The sequence below is a fragment of the Alternaria arborescens genome (genome assembly GCF_004154835.1).
Source record: "Alternaria arborescens strain FERA 675 chromosome Unknown contig_2, whole genome shotgun sequence".
NCBI lineage: Eukaryota > Fungi > Ascomycota > Dothideomycetes > Pleosporales > Pleosporaceae > Alternaria > Alternaria arborescens.
In genome coordinates this window covers 139803-153516 of record NW_021167857.1, presented here as the reverse complement: position 1 = coordinate 153516, position 13714 = coordinate 139803, and the positions used below count along the sequence as shown (strand labels likewise).

The 13714-nt window shown below is 53.8% G+C and overlaps 6 protein-coding genes across 6 annotated transcripts; 3 read left to right on the top strand and 3 right to left on the bottom strand.

Moving 5' to 3' along the window:
- Positions 1–1932: 1932 nt before the first annotated feature.
- Positions 1933–4108, bottom strand: AA0111_g865 (hypothetical protein; the record flags this gene model as incomplete). Its single annotated transcript, XM_028655120.1, has 2 exons — positions 1933–2055; positions 2105–4108. The coding sequence occupies 2 exons, from the start codon at positions 4106–4108 to the stop codon at positions 1933–1935; spliced, it is 2127 nt and encodes a 708-aa protein (XP_028511547.1).
- A 383-nt stretch (positions 4109–4491) lies between these two features.
- Positions 4492–5739, top strand: AA0111_g864 (hypothetical protein; the record flags this gene model as incomplete). Its single annotated transcript, XM_028655109.1, has 1 exon — positions 4492–5739. One exon carries the CDS (start codon positions 4492–4494, stop codon positions 5737–5739), a length of 1248 nt encoding a protein of 415 aa, XP_028511168.1.
- Positions 5740–6479: 740 nt separating this feature from the next.
- On the bottom strand, positions 6480–7025 carry AA0111_g863 (hypothetical protein; the record flags this gene model as incomplete). Its single annotated transcript, XM_028655098.1, has 2 exons — positions 6480–6621; positions 6673–7025. The coding sequence occupies 2 exons, from the start codon at positions 7023–7025 to the stop codon at positions 6480–6482; spliced, it is 495 nt and encodes a 164-aa protein (XP_028511548.1).
- A 1012-nt stretch (positions 7026–8037) lies between these two features.
- Positions 8038–9205, top strand: AA0111_g862 (hypothetical protein; the record flags this gene model as incomplete). Its single annotated transcript, XM_028655087.1, has 3 exons — positions 8038–8154; positions 8205–8917; positions 8965–9205. 3 exons carry the CDS (start codon positions 8038–8040, stop codon positions 9203–9205), a joined length of 1071 nt encoding a protein of 356 aa, XP_028511549.1.
- Positions 9206–9767: 562 nt separating this feature from the next.
- On the top strand, positions 9768–11233 carry AA0111_g861 (Aspartate aminotransferase, cytoplasmic; the record flags this gene model as incomplete). The annotated part of the gene is made up of 3 exons (XM_028655076.1): positions 9768–10052; positions 10109–10240; positions 10289–11233. The coding sequence occupies 3 exons, from the start codon at positions 9768–9770 to the stop codon at positions 11231–11233; spliced, it is 1362 nt and encodes a 453-aa protein (XP_028511169.1).
- A 396-nt stretch (positions 11234–11629) lies between these two features.
- AA0111_g860 (hypothetical protein) lies at positions 11630–13504 on the bottom strand (the record flags this gene model as incomplete). Its single annotated transcript, XM_028655065.1, has 1 exon — positions 11630–13504. The coding sequence occupies one exon, from the start codon at positions 13502–13504 to the stop codon at positions 11630–11632; it is 1875 nt and encodes a 624-aa protein (XP_028511550.1).
- Positions 13505–13714: the final 210 nt, after the last annotated feature.

Sequence of the window (13714 nt, the reverse complement as noted above, 5' to 3'; positions counted from 1 at the left end):
TCGTCTCCGCATGTATCTATCATGCGGATCAGCTGTCGAGTCGTCACAGTTGAAACGTCAAGATTCAGGCTACTTGGACCGGGCACAATTATGTACGGTACGTAGTCATGGAGTTTCCAAGGCAAGGCTGTGAGACATTTTGAGCTTCCATAGTTCCTTCCATATTGACTGAGAGACGTTGTTCCTGCCTGAAACGGCAACCTCATCTCCGAGCTGTTCGGTGGACCATCGATCCTGGGCACATAGCTGCTCGGGGTTTGGCCATCGGTGCCTGCTTTCTGGGTCGCCAACCTGTAGCCATTCGCAGATGGCGACCAGAGAACCTGCTTGTAGCCACTTGGAAAACAATCTAGACACGAAACCACGCAGCGGTCCGCCCTTGGTGTTGACCGCTAGACCGCTGCCGGGATGACCTAGAGGTGTACCCCGACACAATGAGACTGCACATCCCGGGTCCGATAGTCGATAGTAGTCTTGAATCATCAAACACCATCTTGGATGATCCTTACGTCTGCACAACAATCCTTTATGACCAATGTTTTTTTTTCTGTTTACCTATGGGTCCATGTGCATTTGTTTACTATATACGAGCTGCAGCAACTGGGCGACTTGTTCAGATATCCTGACATGAGAAACATGAATCCCAAATGTCGTAACAGATAACACCCGTTGTCAGATGGAAGTCCACCTGATGTGTATACATCCATAGTCCACGATATGCAGGGTCTCCAACTCTGCTGCAGCCACGCATGCCGCACAATAACGAAACCAGGCACACGTCCGTCTGGATATCCAGTACGATCAGCAACGACTCTCCCCATCCCGAAAGCAGGCGCACGCCATTTCGGTTTCTGTACCCTCCCTTCTTCAACTCAGTCTCCACGCAGCCTATATCAAGCTATATCAAGCTAAGCTGTTCACTCATCACAACTCCTTCGACGCTCCGCGGAAGCAGCGACAAGGAGATCATCACCCTTCTACGCCCTATCCAGACATAGCTGGACGCTATTTATCGTGGGTTTGGCGGCTGCCTGTGGAAAGGCGTACGCCATCATCAAAAGGTGTGTGCACTGATATACATCTGCGTTGACCTCCTTCTGGCCAGTTCGCCCACATCGTATGATTACTACGGTTGTGGCGGCCGCCCGCCCCGGCTATCATTACTCCTGCTACACGGTTCGGGTCAGCACCACACGTTCCAGAACGAACCACTCGTCCTGTGCTTCTTCGCCGTTTACCGTAAACGTTCCGCCGTATACACCCATCCGTACGGCCGCGAGGCCAGACGGTTCGGACATTTCGGACTACTAGGACCGAATATTGGCCGGCACGACGCGTTCCGTAACGTTTGGGCGACTCTTCGCACCCAGGGCGGTTGGTTGGCATCTATATCACCCCAACTAATCCACCAAGGTACGTGTGCATGACACGAGGCAGGCTTATGTGAATGATTATGCATCCATATATGCATTCGTTGTAAACGCAAGTCGGAGAAGTGATGTGCCGAAACAAGATCCTTTGTCATTATTGCTGCCTGCCCGGCTGTCTTGAGCACAGGCGTAGCAGTTCGTCATGTCTGCCCGGTGTAGCTTCGAAGACAAGATCACTCCCCCCATCTCATTCTACCGCATATACAGTGAGAGATTCGTAGCAAGTCGTTGAGATGCTGCCCGCCAGAAAAACAGTCGAAATTCCATCCCTTTTTCCCTGAGATGCCGTGATGCCAAATATGCCAAGATCCAAGTAATACATTGCGGACGCCATGAACGCTCCAGTTTGCAGGAAATAGAGAAAACAGCCTGACCCGATAGTCCTTCGTATCCAATAGTTCGGGTAGAGTAGCCAATCATGTAAGAAAGGGGTATATGTGAAGAAATGAGCGAAGCCCTCATGGTGAAGAGCCGAACATCACCTGCTGCAAGTGAGAATTGATCAAGCGGCTGCTTGCGGCACCGAAGGCGTAGCAGCATCTGAGGTGGCATCGGTTTCCTTGACCGTTTCATGCACGCCCTCTCCTCTACAGAGTGGACATGAGTTGCGTCCAGTTGTCAGCCACTGGAGTAAGTTAGCATGCGCAATGCCACGAGTCAAGCTAGCAACTCACCTGATCAATACAGATTTTGTGGAACATGTGTTCGCACTTGACTAGCTTCCGCGCCTCCTCGTCCACTTCGAAATCACACAGGCAGACGAGACAGCGCGCACCAGCAACAAGGTTGATTGTCTCTTGACCCTCGACAGCTTCAGCGACAAGAGCACCGGCATCACCACGTATCCTGAAAAGGCCTGGAGCCGAAGCCACATCCTCCTCACTCGCGACGGGTGGTTTGGCGGGTCCGAGTATAGATGAGAGCAACATCATATCTTCGTAAGTGGGCGAGTCGGTGAACAGGCTGGGAGTGGTAAGAATTGGGTGGTTCTCAGGATAGCTTCCACCTAGCACATAGATGATCCAGCTCCGTGAACCCTCCCCAGGATTGTTGTCCGGCTCCACGACGCCTCTTCTGCGGGGTGCGCCTGAGCCGTATCTTGTGAAATCCGACTCACTCAAGCGCCGTGGCCGAGCGTTACGGGTATGTGTTTGTGGTTCTTCCGCGGTGGGCTCGAGAGTCGAGCCAGCAGCCCTGCGGACGAAGCTGTTCCGCCGCGAGGGTGCTGATGATTGTGTGGTTGGCGAAGAAGGCGAGGTAGAAGTTGCAGGAGTCGTTGCGCCTGATGGACCGGCTGAGAAGTTCAGTGTCGTAGCTGGCGTAGAGGGTGGGGGGAGGGGCCCTGGAGGCGAGTCGGTGACGGATGACCATGGACGAGAGCGCTCTTGTGTCGTCCCACGGTGGTGTCTTTGGCTATCGTAATTCGAAGGAAAGTTGAAGCCGCCCATCGAAGCTCGTCTTCTGTGGCTGAAGCGGGTCCCGTTCTGCGGTGGCTGTAGGATGTTCGCATTGGCATCGCCTGGTGAAGTGGGGGGTGTGGGGAAGCTTGAGAGGGCGTCGAGGAAGGGCGGTATGCTGGCATCCTCTTGTCCCGTACCGCTTCCGGGCTGTATAGATCTGATGCCCACAATGATTATCGGCACCATCCTGCCTTCGCCATCTTCCTCTCCTTCCGTTCCGCCGTTCCCTGATGAACTGCCGCCGCGCCCAGTAGTGTCGTTCCTTGCGTTGTCGGTACTGGTGCCAAACCTGAACATTCTGAAGAAGTTGAGGGGCGCCTGTGCGGCTCCGGGATTGTCGCCACCTTGGCCATCCTCGTTGCCTCTTAGCGCCGATGCTATGCTGCCGTTCTGCAGTGACTGTAGGAACGTGTCGAATGTACCGTCTCGGGTTGCTGCTTGGTTGTCGTCGCCAACCAACGAGGCTGCTGTGGCAGCTGCAGCCAGCGATAACAGCCTTGACAGCACGTCGGCCTGGTCCTCGCCTTGCCTCAGCTGCTGCACATTGTCCATGTTCTCTCCATCCTGCCAGAGCGATCGTCTCCTCCGCGGGTGTCCTATCATGTTGCGTAGTCGGCGCTGCGAGGGAATGATGCTGAGGGCGCGTCCATCCCGTCGCAATGGGCTCAAGGGAACCAGCGGTCGCTGTCTATGTCCGTCTGGCCGCTCGGCTTGTGAGTTGGTCCGCAGCAGCTGGTCAAAGTCTAGTCCTAGTTCTGGGACCTGCACGCGTGGAAGGAAGGGCCCTCGGTCGCTCGCCGTATGTCTCAGAGCAGCGCGGCTTGGCACGGTGTTGTTGGGCGTACTCGGTGCCGCGAAGCCGCTCGTGGGCTCGGTGTTGCGGGCAGCCAGCGGCGGTCGTCTCGACAGCAGGCCCGTCATGGAACTGAGCGACGAGCGCGCCCGGTGCAGCCGCGACCGCGAGCGACTGGGGATCGGGGCATCTTCGGGCGCTGACGAGCCAGCATCGTGGCGCCCAAAGTGAGAGGAGAGGCGGTTGGAGATTCTGGTGGTACTGGGGCGGGATCGCGAGGGCGTGTCCGCGGCTCTATGCAGCAACTCTGGCACCGTATCGTCGTTAGGCTGGGACGAGGCCAGTAACCCAGGCGCCCATGACAGCGGCCGCGATCGCCGCCGTGTTTGCGCATCCGCAGCGCCCGTCGAGTTTGCCTGGCCCATGTTGTGAGGCCGTCCGGCGAGGAAGGCGCGCCTCGAGAATAGAAACGGTCGGAGAGGGTGTCGTCGGGTCGATGTGTCTTCGGTCAGAGCGACGAGGTCCAGCGGCGGCAGAGCGGTGATGTATGGCGCAGCCGAGCCTTCCCAATCAGTCACGGCGCTAACGGCATGGGGCTACCGTTGTCGATTGCTCTTGCCTCAAGTCTATTACTGAAACTGCTCGCCGCACCTTTATTCTACAGACTCCAATTTCCCATTCCCTTTGCGCAGTGTGTGCGTGGCCGCTACCGCTGCATAGCCTCACCGCTGCATCCCGGGCCTACTAAGCAGGGGCCGTTGCAGCTCAGACAGCCGCATGAGCGTGCAGTCCTGCGTCATCACCAACCATGCAGCACTTCACCACGCAGTTGCGTGATGAGCAGAACAGGACACGCTCGCTGCGCGCGAGTCATTATCGCAAGTCGAGAAGAAATAAAGAGAAAAGGAAACAAGACGAATCGCTTTTCGACCTACAAGGAGAGGACGAAACGCAGCCAGACGCCACAGTCCAATCGTACACCTCGTCCACCGCGCCTGGCATAGCTCAGCTGCGTGTCGCAGGCCTATTGCCCAGCCAAGAGAACGAGGTCCCTCCAGCACCCTTCCCCCATGCGCCTGCGAGCGTGTCCAAACCACATCATGTCCCTGCTAAAGTCCAGGAGGAAATGGCCAGGCCGCCTTCACGCCTCTACGCCGTCAACGCCACCTCTAAAAGCGGTGTCGTTCAAGGCCAACCAGAGGCGCAGAAGAGGGCGCACCTTGACTCTTTGTCCACGCTGATGCATTGCTGTCTGCTCAAGGGAGATTACGAGCGTGCGGGGAGAGCGTGGGGCATGATCTTGCGGACGCAGGTTGCTGGTGGGCGCCCGGTAGATCCGCGTAACCACGGACGTTGGGGCATTGGTGCTGAAATAGCCCTGCGTCGTGGACCACAAACGCTGAATGAGCATAGATTCTCTGAACAGGGCTTTGAGCTTGCTCGTGAATATTACAATCGTCTGATCATACAATACCCGAACCGGAAACTGCAGCCTCATGCTGTCGATGAGAGAACCTTTTACCCGCCCATGTTCTCACTGTGGATTTACGAGGTTTGCGAAAAGAGCAAGCGCGCAAGAACGGAGTTGCGTGATGACATCGCGAATCAAATACGCTCTTCTCGAAGTGTGTCGGTCGACAGTAACCTCAGTAAGAGGTCAGACGGTCTCTCTGCGAAGGAAGAGGCGATCCAAATGGAAGAACTTACCCAAGCCCTGGAGATTGCAGAACGCCTCGATCAGGTCATCATGTCACCACCCTTTGACAGACAGCCAAGTCTTCTAGAACTCCGCGGCAATGTCGCCTTGTGGATAAGTGATCTCAACATAGGAAAGATGGGCTCAGATGAGGACTGGGATATGGATCTACCTACACACTCAAGTTCAGTCTCAGACCAGCTGAAGCGACTTGGAAGGGCTCATCAGGAGCTACTAGCAGCACAAGCGTTCTTCGAGCGAGCTGCAACCAATGGTGGTGAAGCTGCAACCCTGTCCAGTATCAACGCAAAACGCAGAAATCTAGTGAAGATCATGGAGCAGTTGCGCGCTGCTGGGTAAGGCCGGTAATCAGCTTCACCGACTACGCTGTTTGAACACTTTCGCCAACAGGATACTACACCAAGCCTTTGGTGGCTGAACAAATTTTGCTTTTTTGCCATATACCCATTCACGACTTAGAAGCCTCTATAATACATGAAAAGATACCAAGTGATATCATGTGGTAGGTGATAACCTTTCCTGCCTATCCTATTAGTCTCCTCTGGCTCTTTGTAGAAACTGTTACACATGGGTCAAGGACTCGACAAATGAGAGAATTTAGTCAAACCCTTCTGGAATCCTACGTATGCAGGCACAAGTTGTGGCGTAAGAAGCGGCAGGGAAAAGAGCGATAAGCAATGTTTGCTATGTACCAACCACACTGTTTTCGCCTGGCAAGTTCCGGGTGTAGAAAAACAAACACAGCCGATCTCTTGTACCAGAACGATCAATTGTCACGCAGTAGGTAATTAAGCATGATGTGTCATACTGAAGTGTACAAAGAAGTTTATCTACTTTGAGTCGGTGCGACGGAGATGAAGAAGTTGAATGTGTGTTATATTTCATTTTCTACATTTGATGCTATGCACATTGATTGAGAAGAGAAAAGAAGTTCAAAAATAACCAGAGCCACAATAACACCAAATGATGCCCATGAAGATCCAAAGTCGATCTACACCCTTCACACCGCTGATACACCGCCTATCAAGGAGATGGACCTACGGTTCAACTTTGGGACAATGAGGAGCTGACCGAAGCCATCAGCACTGAGGCAAGTTACAGACCTTGCGCACGTTCTGAGGCGCGAAGGTCTGGGGTCCACCAGTGCAGACGCGCTTGTCGCCCTCGTTGTGACACTCAAGCGAGTCGACTTTGATCGCATTGCCGGATAGCCACTGGTTGCTATTTTACTGTTAGTTATTGCTCGTGAGGTAACGATATTAGTAGACTTACCCTGAGCAGGTCCAGGAATGGGTGATCTGGTAGTAGGCTTCATCTTGAGGTCCACGAAGGTCGAATAGAAGACGACGGTTAGCGACCTGACACTCGTTGCTGTTGGGTACAGAGGTTCCAGAGCCGCTGCAGTGAGCGCCGGCCTGGACTGGATCGTCGATGGTGCTACCGGTGGGGAAGACAGACTTGAACTTAAAATCAACCCTTCCAGAGGTGGGAGAAGTGACTAGCTTGTAGTCTGAGATGGTGTAGGAGGTGGGAACGCAGCCTTCCTCGCCACGGCCGTTCATAGTAGTAGGAGCGGCCACGGCGGCAGCGGTGAACACTACCGGGAGTATATTCGAGAAGTGCATCTTGATTTTGTGATGTTGGTCGTAGACAAAAGTGGAACTTGGCGTCGATGAGGCTAGGAAGTGTGGTGACTGTTGGTCGCCCTGGAAAGATAATATCAGGTTAAGTTGGGAAGTTAGAAATTACCTGATTGAGACGATGAGAAGGTAGAATCAGGAATAGGTTCTAGAAATATATGCTCGAAACAAGCGCGTAAGCACACAGTCAAGAGTCACTGTCCGCGTACTGTTGGAGGGGTCAGCGGAGGCAAACGGGTAAGTGGGCAATAGAAACTTGCTCAATCAGGCGCACGAGGAGCAGGTGAAAGGTAGTGAGCGAACTGTGGCTGTACAAAGCTAACATGACCAGTCCGTGAGGTTAATCGAGGTGGCCTTGCGGCTGATGGCGCGATTGGACAGGCCTTGGTATAAGCTGAGCCCAGGTGTTGGGTTGTACAACCAATACGTGAGCGATATATCAAGGAACTGGTATTGAAGACAAAGCGGCTATGACAGAGCTTGTATCAAATGTCTCTGGTTGGGAATACACAACACCTCATCCTATAGCGAATCCTTTGTGTAGTAAAGTTGGACTCGAGTTAGCCTTGACACCCTGGGTCCCGAGTACCCCTTGAGCTCTTAGCCTCTCTGAACGTTCTCGTGGTTGTAAGTATAGTTATGTTTGAACGTCCAATCGGGCGCGTGAGCGTCGTGAACATGCAGACAAAGGCGACGGCGGCAGACAGATGGTGAGAGCTAATGAGGTACGCCCAAGACATCTGCGAACGTGACATTATCATCAGACATATTACGGGGCGATAATCCTTTCTTTTGCAGTTGCTTGATGCGAATCTTTTCTAAATCATGATAGGAAGCATCCTTTCTCAACGTAAAGAATCTTGAGCAGTGAATAGTGATGGTAAGTGTTTAGGCAGGCGCAATAGTGCGTCATTGGCTGGGAAGCGAAAGACCAGCATGACACTCCCGCGGGGAGCATCGTCATTTCACATGAGCAAGTTGACTGCACTCCAACACAATGGATATCACGCCAATATTTAACCAGGTGCTCGCCAAGCACGATGCGCGTCCGATTGAGCCTCCCGTGTTTCGCGTCGAAGCCCTTGATGGCTTTGTAAAAGAGGCATACCGCATTGTAGGCCACGTTGCGCGCGTGAACCTAAAGGTGAAAGCTAACAGCCACAGCGAGGTCACATTGCAAAGCTTCACACAGACTTGAAGTCGATACGACAAAGCTATCTCTCGACTGCACATGCCCCCCGCCGGAAGCAGTACGCGCGAGCAGGCGCAGCATCGGCCTCTGCAGACAAAGATGTTAAATACCTTAGCGACACGCAGCGCAACGAGATCGACGCCCAGGCCAAACTATCGATACATCAGCTGAAGGATGCGATTGAGAAGCTAGGGGCTGCTGAGCAGGTGAGGCAGGAGACGCAGACGCAGGTCGCTCTGAAGAAGCGCGCAAAGCAGGGCCTCGGTGCGCTTGGACGATGGGCAGCAGGCGGGGCAATCACAGCGAAGAGCGTCGAGGAGGAGATTGAAGAGGCCAAGGCGAACACGATCAGGGAACACCGAAAGGGCATATTGTGGACGTTGGATTTTCAGTTGGAGCAGTGCGTCCTGTTCCAGACGGACATGATGGAAATCAGGCACATGCGGGAGGTGGAGAAGAGCAAGAGCGTGTTGTACAAGACGAGGGCTACAGGGCCAGCCAGCAGCGATTATAGTGGCATGGACGAGAGCCACAAGGCTGGGGACTATCGGGCCAAGTCGACTTATAACCCAGATGAGTCGAGCGCGGTGATTGAGAATCAGCTGGACCCAGAGCAGCTCCAGCTGTTTGCGCAGGAGAACCAGGACATGCTCAAGCAGTACGAGGACCAGCTCGACAAAGTCCGGTATGTGCTACGACACACTCGTCTTGAACAGCTACTGACACCGGCAGTGCAACCGAAAAGTCGCTCATGGAGATCTCGGAGCTGCACTCGACGCTCGCGTCCAACCTCAGCATGCAGGAGACGCACATCAACCAGCTCATTGAAGACTCGTTCAATACAACGGAGAACGTTGGAAGTGGAAACAAGGAGCTCAAGCGCGCGACGGAGCGGGGCAGTACGGCGCAGAAGCTGTTCTGGGCTACAAGTATCTTCTGCACGACGCTTGTTGTGTGGGACTTGTTCATATGAGAGTGGAACAAGGTGCGGTGGTGTTCTTGGTAGATACCCAACATGTGAATATATCGCGCTACGATCCGTCAGTATCCGGGGCGCTCTGAGTGGACCAAGTTTCCAGAAGCAGCAATGGCAGCCATGTGGGGTCGGCATACTTGAACCAGCAGCCAGCCTGCAGGCCATGCAGACCCACAACGGTTCGTAGCTAGCCACAGTGGTAGCAAGTTTACTCATCTGAAAGAAGTCGTGATGGTGAATGCCCTGCATGTGAGAAGGGCTGTACAGCTGACATCATTGCGGAAGCGGCAGCTTGTGCCTCGGCTTGCTTGCTCACACGACCCTGCGGCATACCTTCCGAGCTTCACCTCTATATAATGCGCTGGTCGGATGCGATGCCGTCGCCATGTCAGCCAACTTTTGTTCTACTGCATCGACTCGAACCGGCCTCCCGGTTCTCCGCATCTCGCCTTCCAAAAGAAAACTGCGGGGTTAAGCGTGGGCTGGACACGGCTTCCCATAGTTAGGCGGCGGCAGCGGTGAAACGTAAACGTGGGAGAGCTCATACGCCGTAATCATCATGCCAGACTCACCTGTCCTCAAACCACTCACCTCCTCCCTCTCCCTCTCCACTACTTCCACCCAGACTTCTTCCCAGACCCGACTCAACCAGATCTCCTCGCACATCGAACCAATGGCTGCTACCGCTTTCGACGCGAATGTCGTCCCCCAGGCGCCCGAAGACCCGCTGTTCGGGCTGATGGCTGCCTTCCGCCGCGACGAGGACCCCAACAAGGTCGACCTGGGCATTGGAGCCTACCGAGACGACAATGCAAAGCCCTGGATCCTGCCCGTCGTCAAGAAGGTGCGCCCACCACGCCTTCCTCTTGTCCTGACTTACCCGCGACTGACCATGCACAGGCCGATGACAGACTCCGCGACGACCCCAACCTCAACCACGAGTACCTCCCCATCGCCGGTCTCGCAGAGTTCACAACCGCCTCCCAGAAGCTAGTCCTCGGCGGTGACAGCCCCGCCATCAAGGAGAAGCGGGTAGGCACATCACTCCACCACGTCATGACTTGAGCTCACACCACACAGGTCACCAGCTTGCAAACCATCTCCGGTACCGGTGCCGTCCACCTGGGCGCCCTCTTCCTCGCCAAGTTCTACAAGACCAAGAGCCAGCGAACCGCCTACTTCTCAGACCCCACATGGGCGAACCACTTCCAGATCTTCTCCAATGTCGGCCTCGAACACAAGACATACCCCTACTTCTCCAAGAAGACAAAGGGCCTCGACTTTGATGGCATGATCAATGCTCTGCAAGATGCCGCCGAGGGCAGCATCATCGTACTGCACGCGTGCGCCCACAACCCCACCGGTGTCGACGCTACGCAGGAGCAGTGGAAGAAGATTGCCGACGTGATCAAGTCGAAGAAGCACTTCCCCTTCTTCGACACAGCATACCAGGGCTTTGCTTCCGGCGATCTCGCAACCGACGGCTGGGCAATCCGCTACTTTGTCGAGCAAGGCTTCGAGCTCTGCATTGCGCAGTCATATGCGAAGAACTTTGGCCTGTACGGCGAGCGAGCAGGCTGCTTCCACTTCGTCACCTCTCCTTCATCCGATGCTGAGAACACCATCAAGCGCATCGCCTCACAGCTCGCCATCCTCCAGCGCTCGGAGATTTCAAATCCTCCCGCCTACGGCGCCCGTATCGCCTCAACCGTCCTCAACGACCCCCAGCTCTTTGCTGAGTGGGAAGACAACCTCCGCACAATGTCCGGCCGTATAAAGGAGATGCGCAAGGCGCTTCGCGGTAAGCTCGAGGACATGGGCACACCAGGTACATGGAAACACATCACAGAGCAGATCGGCATGTTCAGCTTTACCGGCTTGACAGAGCAGCAAGTGCTGAAGATCCGGGAAGACTCGCATGTATACATGACCAAGAATGGTCGCATCTCCATGGCTGGTCTGAACACGCACAACATTGACTACTTTGCCAAGGCTGTTGACAAGGTCGTACGGGAGACGCAGTAGATAGCAACATGTGTAGGTTCTTCGGTGATCTGACCGGCTAAGACACGGCGGGTACCGGGAATGTGTTACGAATATACGAGATAGAAGAGCTAGCATAGACTAAATCCTCACCTCATTCAGAGACTTGACTATGTTCTCAAAAATCATGAAATGGAGTGGAGATCCCATTTCACTTGATCGAGTGCGCCAATAAACTAGTAGACACCGAAAAAGAGGGAATTTTCGGTTGACTGATGCCAATGTGCGCGTCTGGTTTTCACTTCGTGTTGCAAACTGGTACAGTAGTACACTTGGATCAATGCATAGGGTATACAGTTCATGGACTCTGGCCACAACCAACTAGGCAACAATGTTAAATGCCGACAAACAGCAGACAGTTGCATGCTATGCACCCGTCTACTGAATGCCCTTGCTATATGTGAATCTCGCGATATTCACCCCAATAGTCCACCCCTTTCTTTTTCTTTCCTTCTCTCTAACCTTCTTCTCCTCGTGTTCCCTTACTTCGTCGCTAGACTCGAGCAGACTATCCCCACTGAGCCGTTTTAGTATGTCCATACTAGACGATGCTTTACGTAACATGTTCCTCTTTGGTAGCGGCGGGATCAAGTCGTCGATATTTGAGGTAAAAGACGGCAAAGCAGTAATGTCCGCAGCCGAGGATTGCAGAGACGTTTTGCTTTGCTCATTGGCAATGTCTGGGTTCCGGCCTTGGAGGAATATAGAAGACGTGAGGATTGGGAAGGAGTGCTCCCGAGTGTCTTCGCTATTGTCCTTTGTGTAGCACCATGACGATTCGCTGGTCCCTTGTAGTGGCAAGCTAAGCGCGCTGCTGCTGTTTGACGAGTAGGCTGAGTGCTGATATGGCGGATATATTGGTGCGGACTGGTGATGAGGTCTATTGAAGTAATCCACGGAAATCAAATCTGGTTGGGCATGTCCCGTTGGGAACAAGGGACTGTCTCGAAAAGCCGGGTGCTCTGACAGTGGAGGTGGTGGATACGTTGGTGTTCTTGACCGTATGGGCGGAAGAGGCTGGAATGGCTGGACTATCTTATAAGGCATATCTGCTGTGCGTGGACGTCTCGTTCTTGTTGGTACTGTCAGACTTGCTTGTGACAAGATTCTAGACGATTCGGATGGAAGACGTGGCGATGCGGAGCGTGCGCGCGACTGAGTGGGAGTCTTGCGAAGAGGCAGTGATATGACAGGAGGTGGTAGTTCTGGTGTTGACAGTATCTTCGGAGCAACTTTTTGCGGTGCGTTCAACCAGTCTGGCGTAGCACATACTGAAGCTACTGGAGCATCGGTCTTTAAGCTAGAATGCTTAGCCTCGGCAGAGGTGAGAAGCTTCTCGATTGCCTCGCGCAAGTCCTGGGGATCGGGTTCGATATCCTTGTCTGAAGCATGCGCAACGACTTTCTGACTACCAGTTACTTGTCTAGAGAGCTGTCTTGAACGAGAACCATCGGATGACGCAGTGCTACTATTTGAGAGACCCGGTATATCGCTCTGGGGATGACTCCATGAATCTCCAGGATGTTTTTCTAAAATTGTCGGTACAGGAAAAGTTTGGGACGACCTGCGCAGTGGTCGTATGCATGCCCATGGCGGCGATTCTTGCATGAGGTTGTAAATATCAGGCATTGCTGGCAACGAATCCCAGTCTTCCAACTTCTTTGCGACCCATGGATTCTGGGTACATCGGAGCTTCGAAAAATAGGCGGAGCATGCTTGGGTATTGGAAAGTGGATGGCCGTAGTCGATCAGATCTTCCAGCACCGTCGTGAACTCGTTATTAAAATCCTCGATGCTTGCGTATTGATCAATGTGCAGGTTCAGGAAATGGCAGAATGCGTGGTGGTAGCCAGAGAAGCTGAACACGTTGAATCGTTCATCCAATGCCTCGAGTATCTCCTCCGAGCTAAAGTTGGAGGGTGGTAATGGTGGTCCGACTTCAAACAGCTCCAGCATCACTTCCTCTGCCAGCGAGAGAAAGATATCAAGCTTGACCTCTCGATCTTTCCGTACCCATGACCTTCGCTCTTCTAGCAAGCTCGGCTGCATGTCTTTCGTCTCCGTTACACAAATGGTCGAAGCTAGCCTTGGACTGGGCATGGGCATGGGCAAAGTGCCATTGCAGTATTTCCAGGTATCCTTCGTTTCGAGCGCAAATTTGACGCTACGTCGCCAGCGAGAGTATTCCGGCCCGGTAGAATCGAGTTTCAGGATGGGGACGCCTGGTAGGCGTGGAGAAGTTTGTAACTGCATTGGACTGTGTGCACCTGAATCGACGCAGGCGCGCATGCACTACCCAGAACATGCGATAGAGTGAAGGACACACACAAGGGAAACAATTGTCGAGGAATCGACCACATTTGAACATCACCGCACCCCGCGATAGCCATCAGCAGAATCTTACCAGCGCATGGCCGCATGCACATCAGCCACGATGCCCCAGCTCTTTGTTCCAACGCCGGA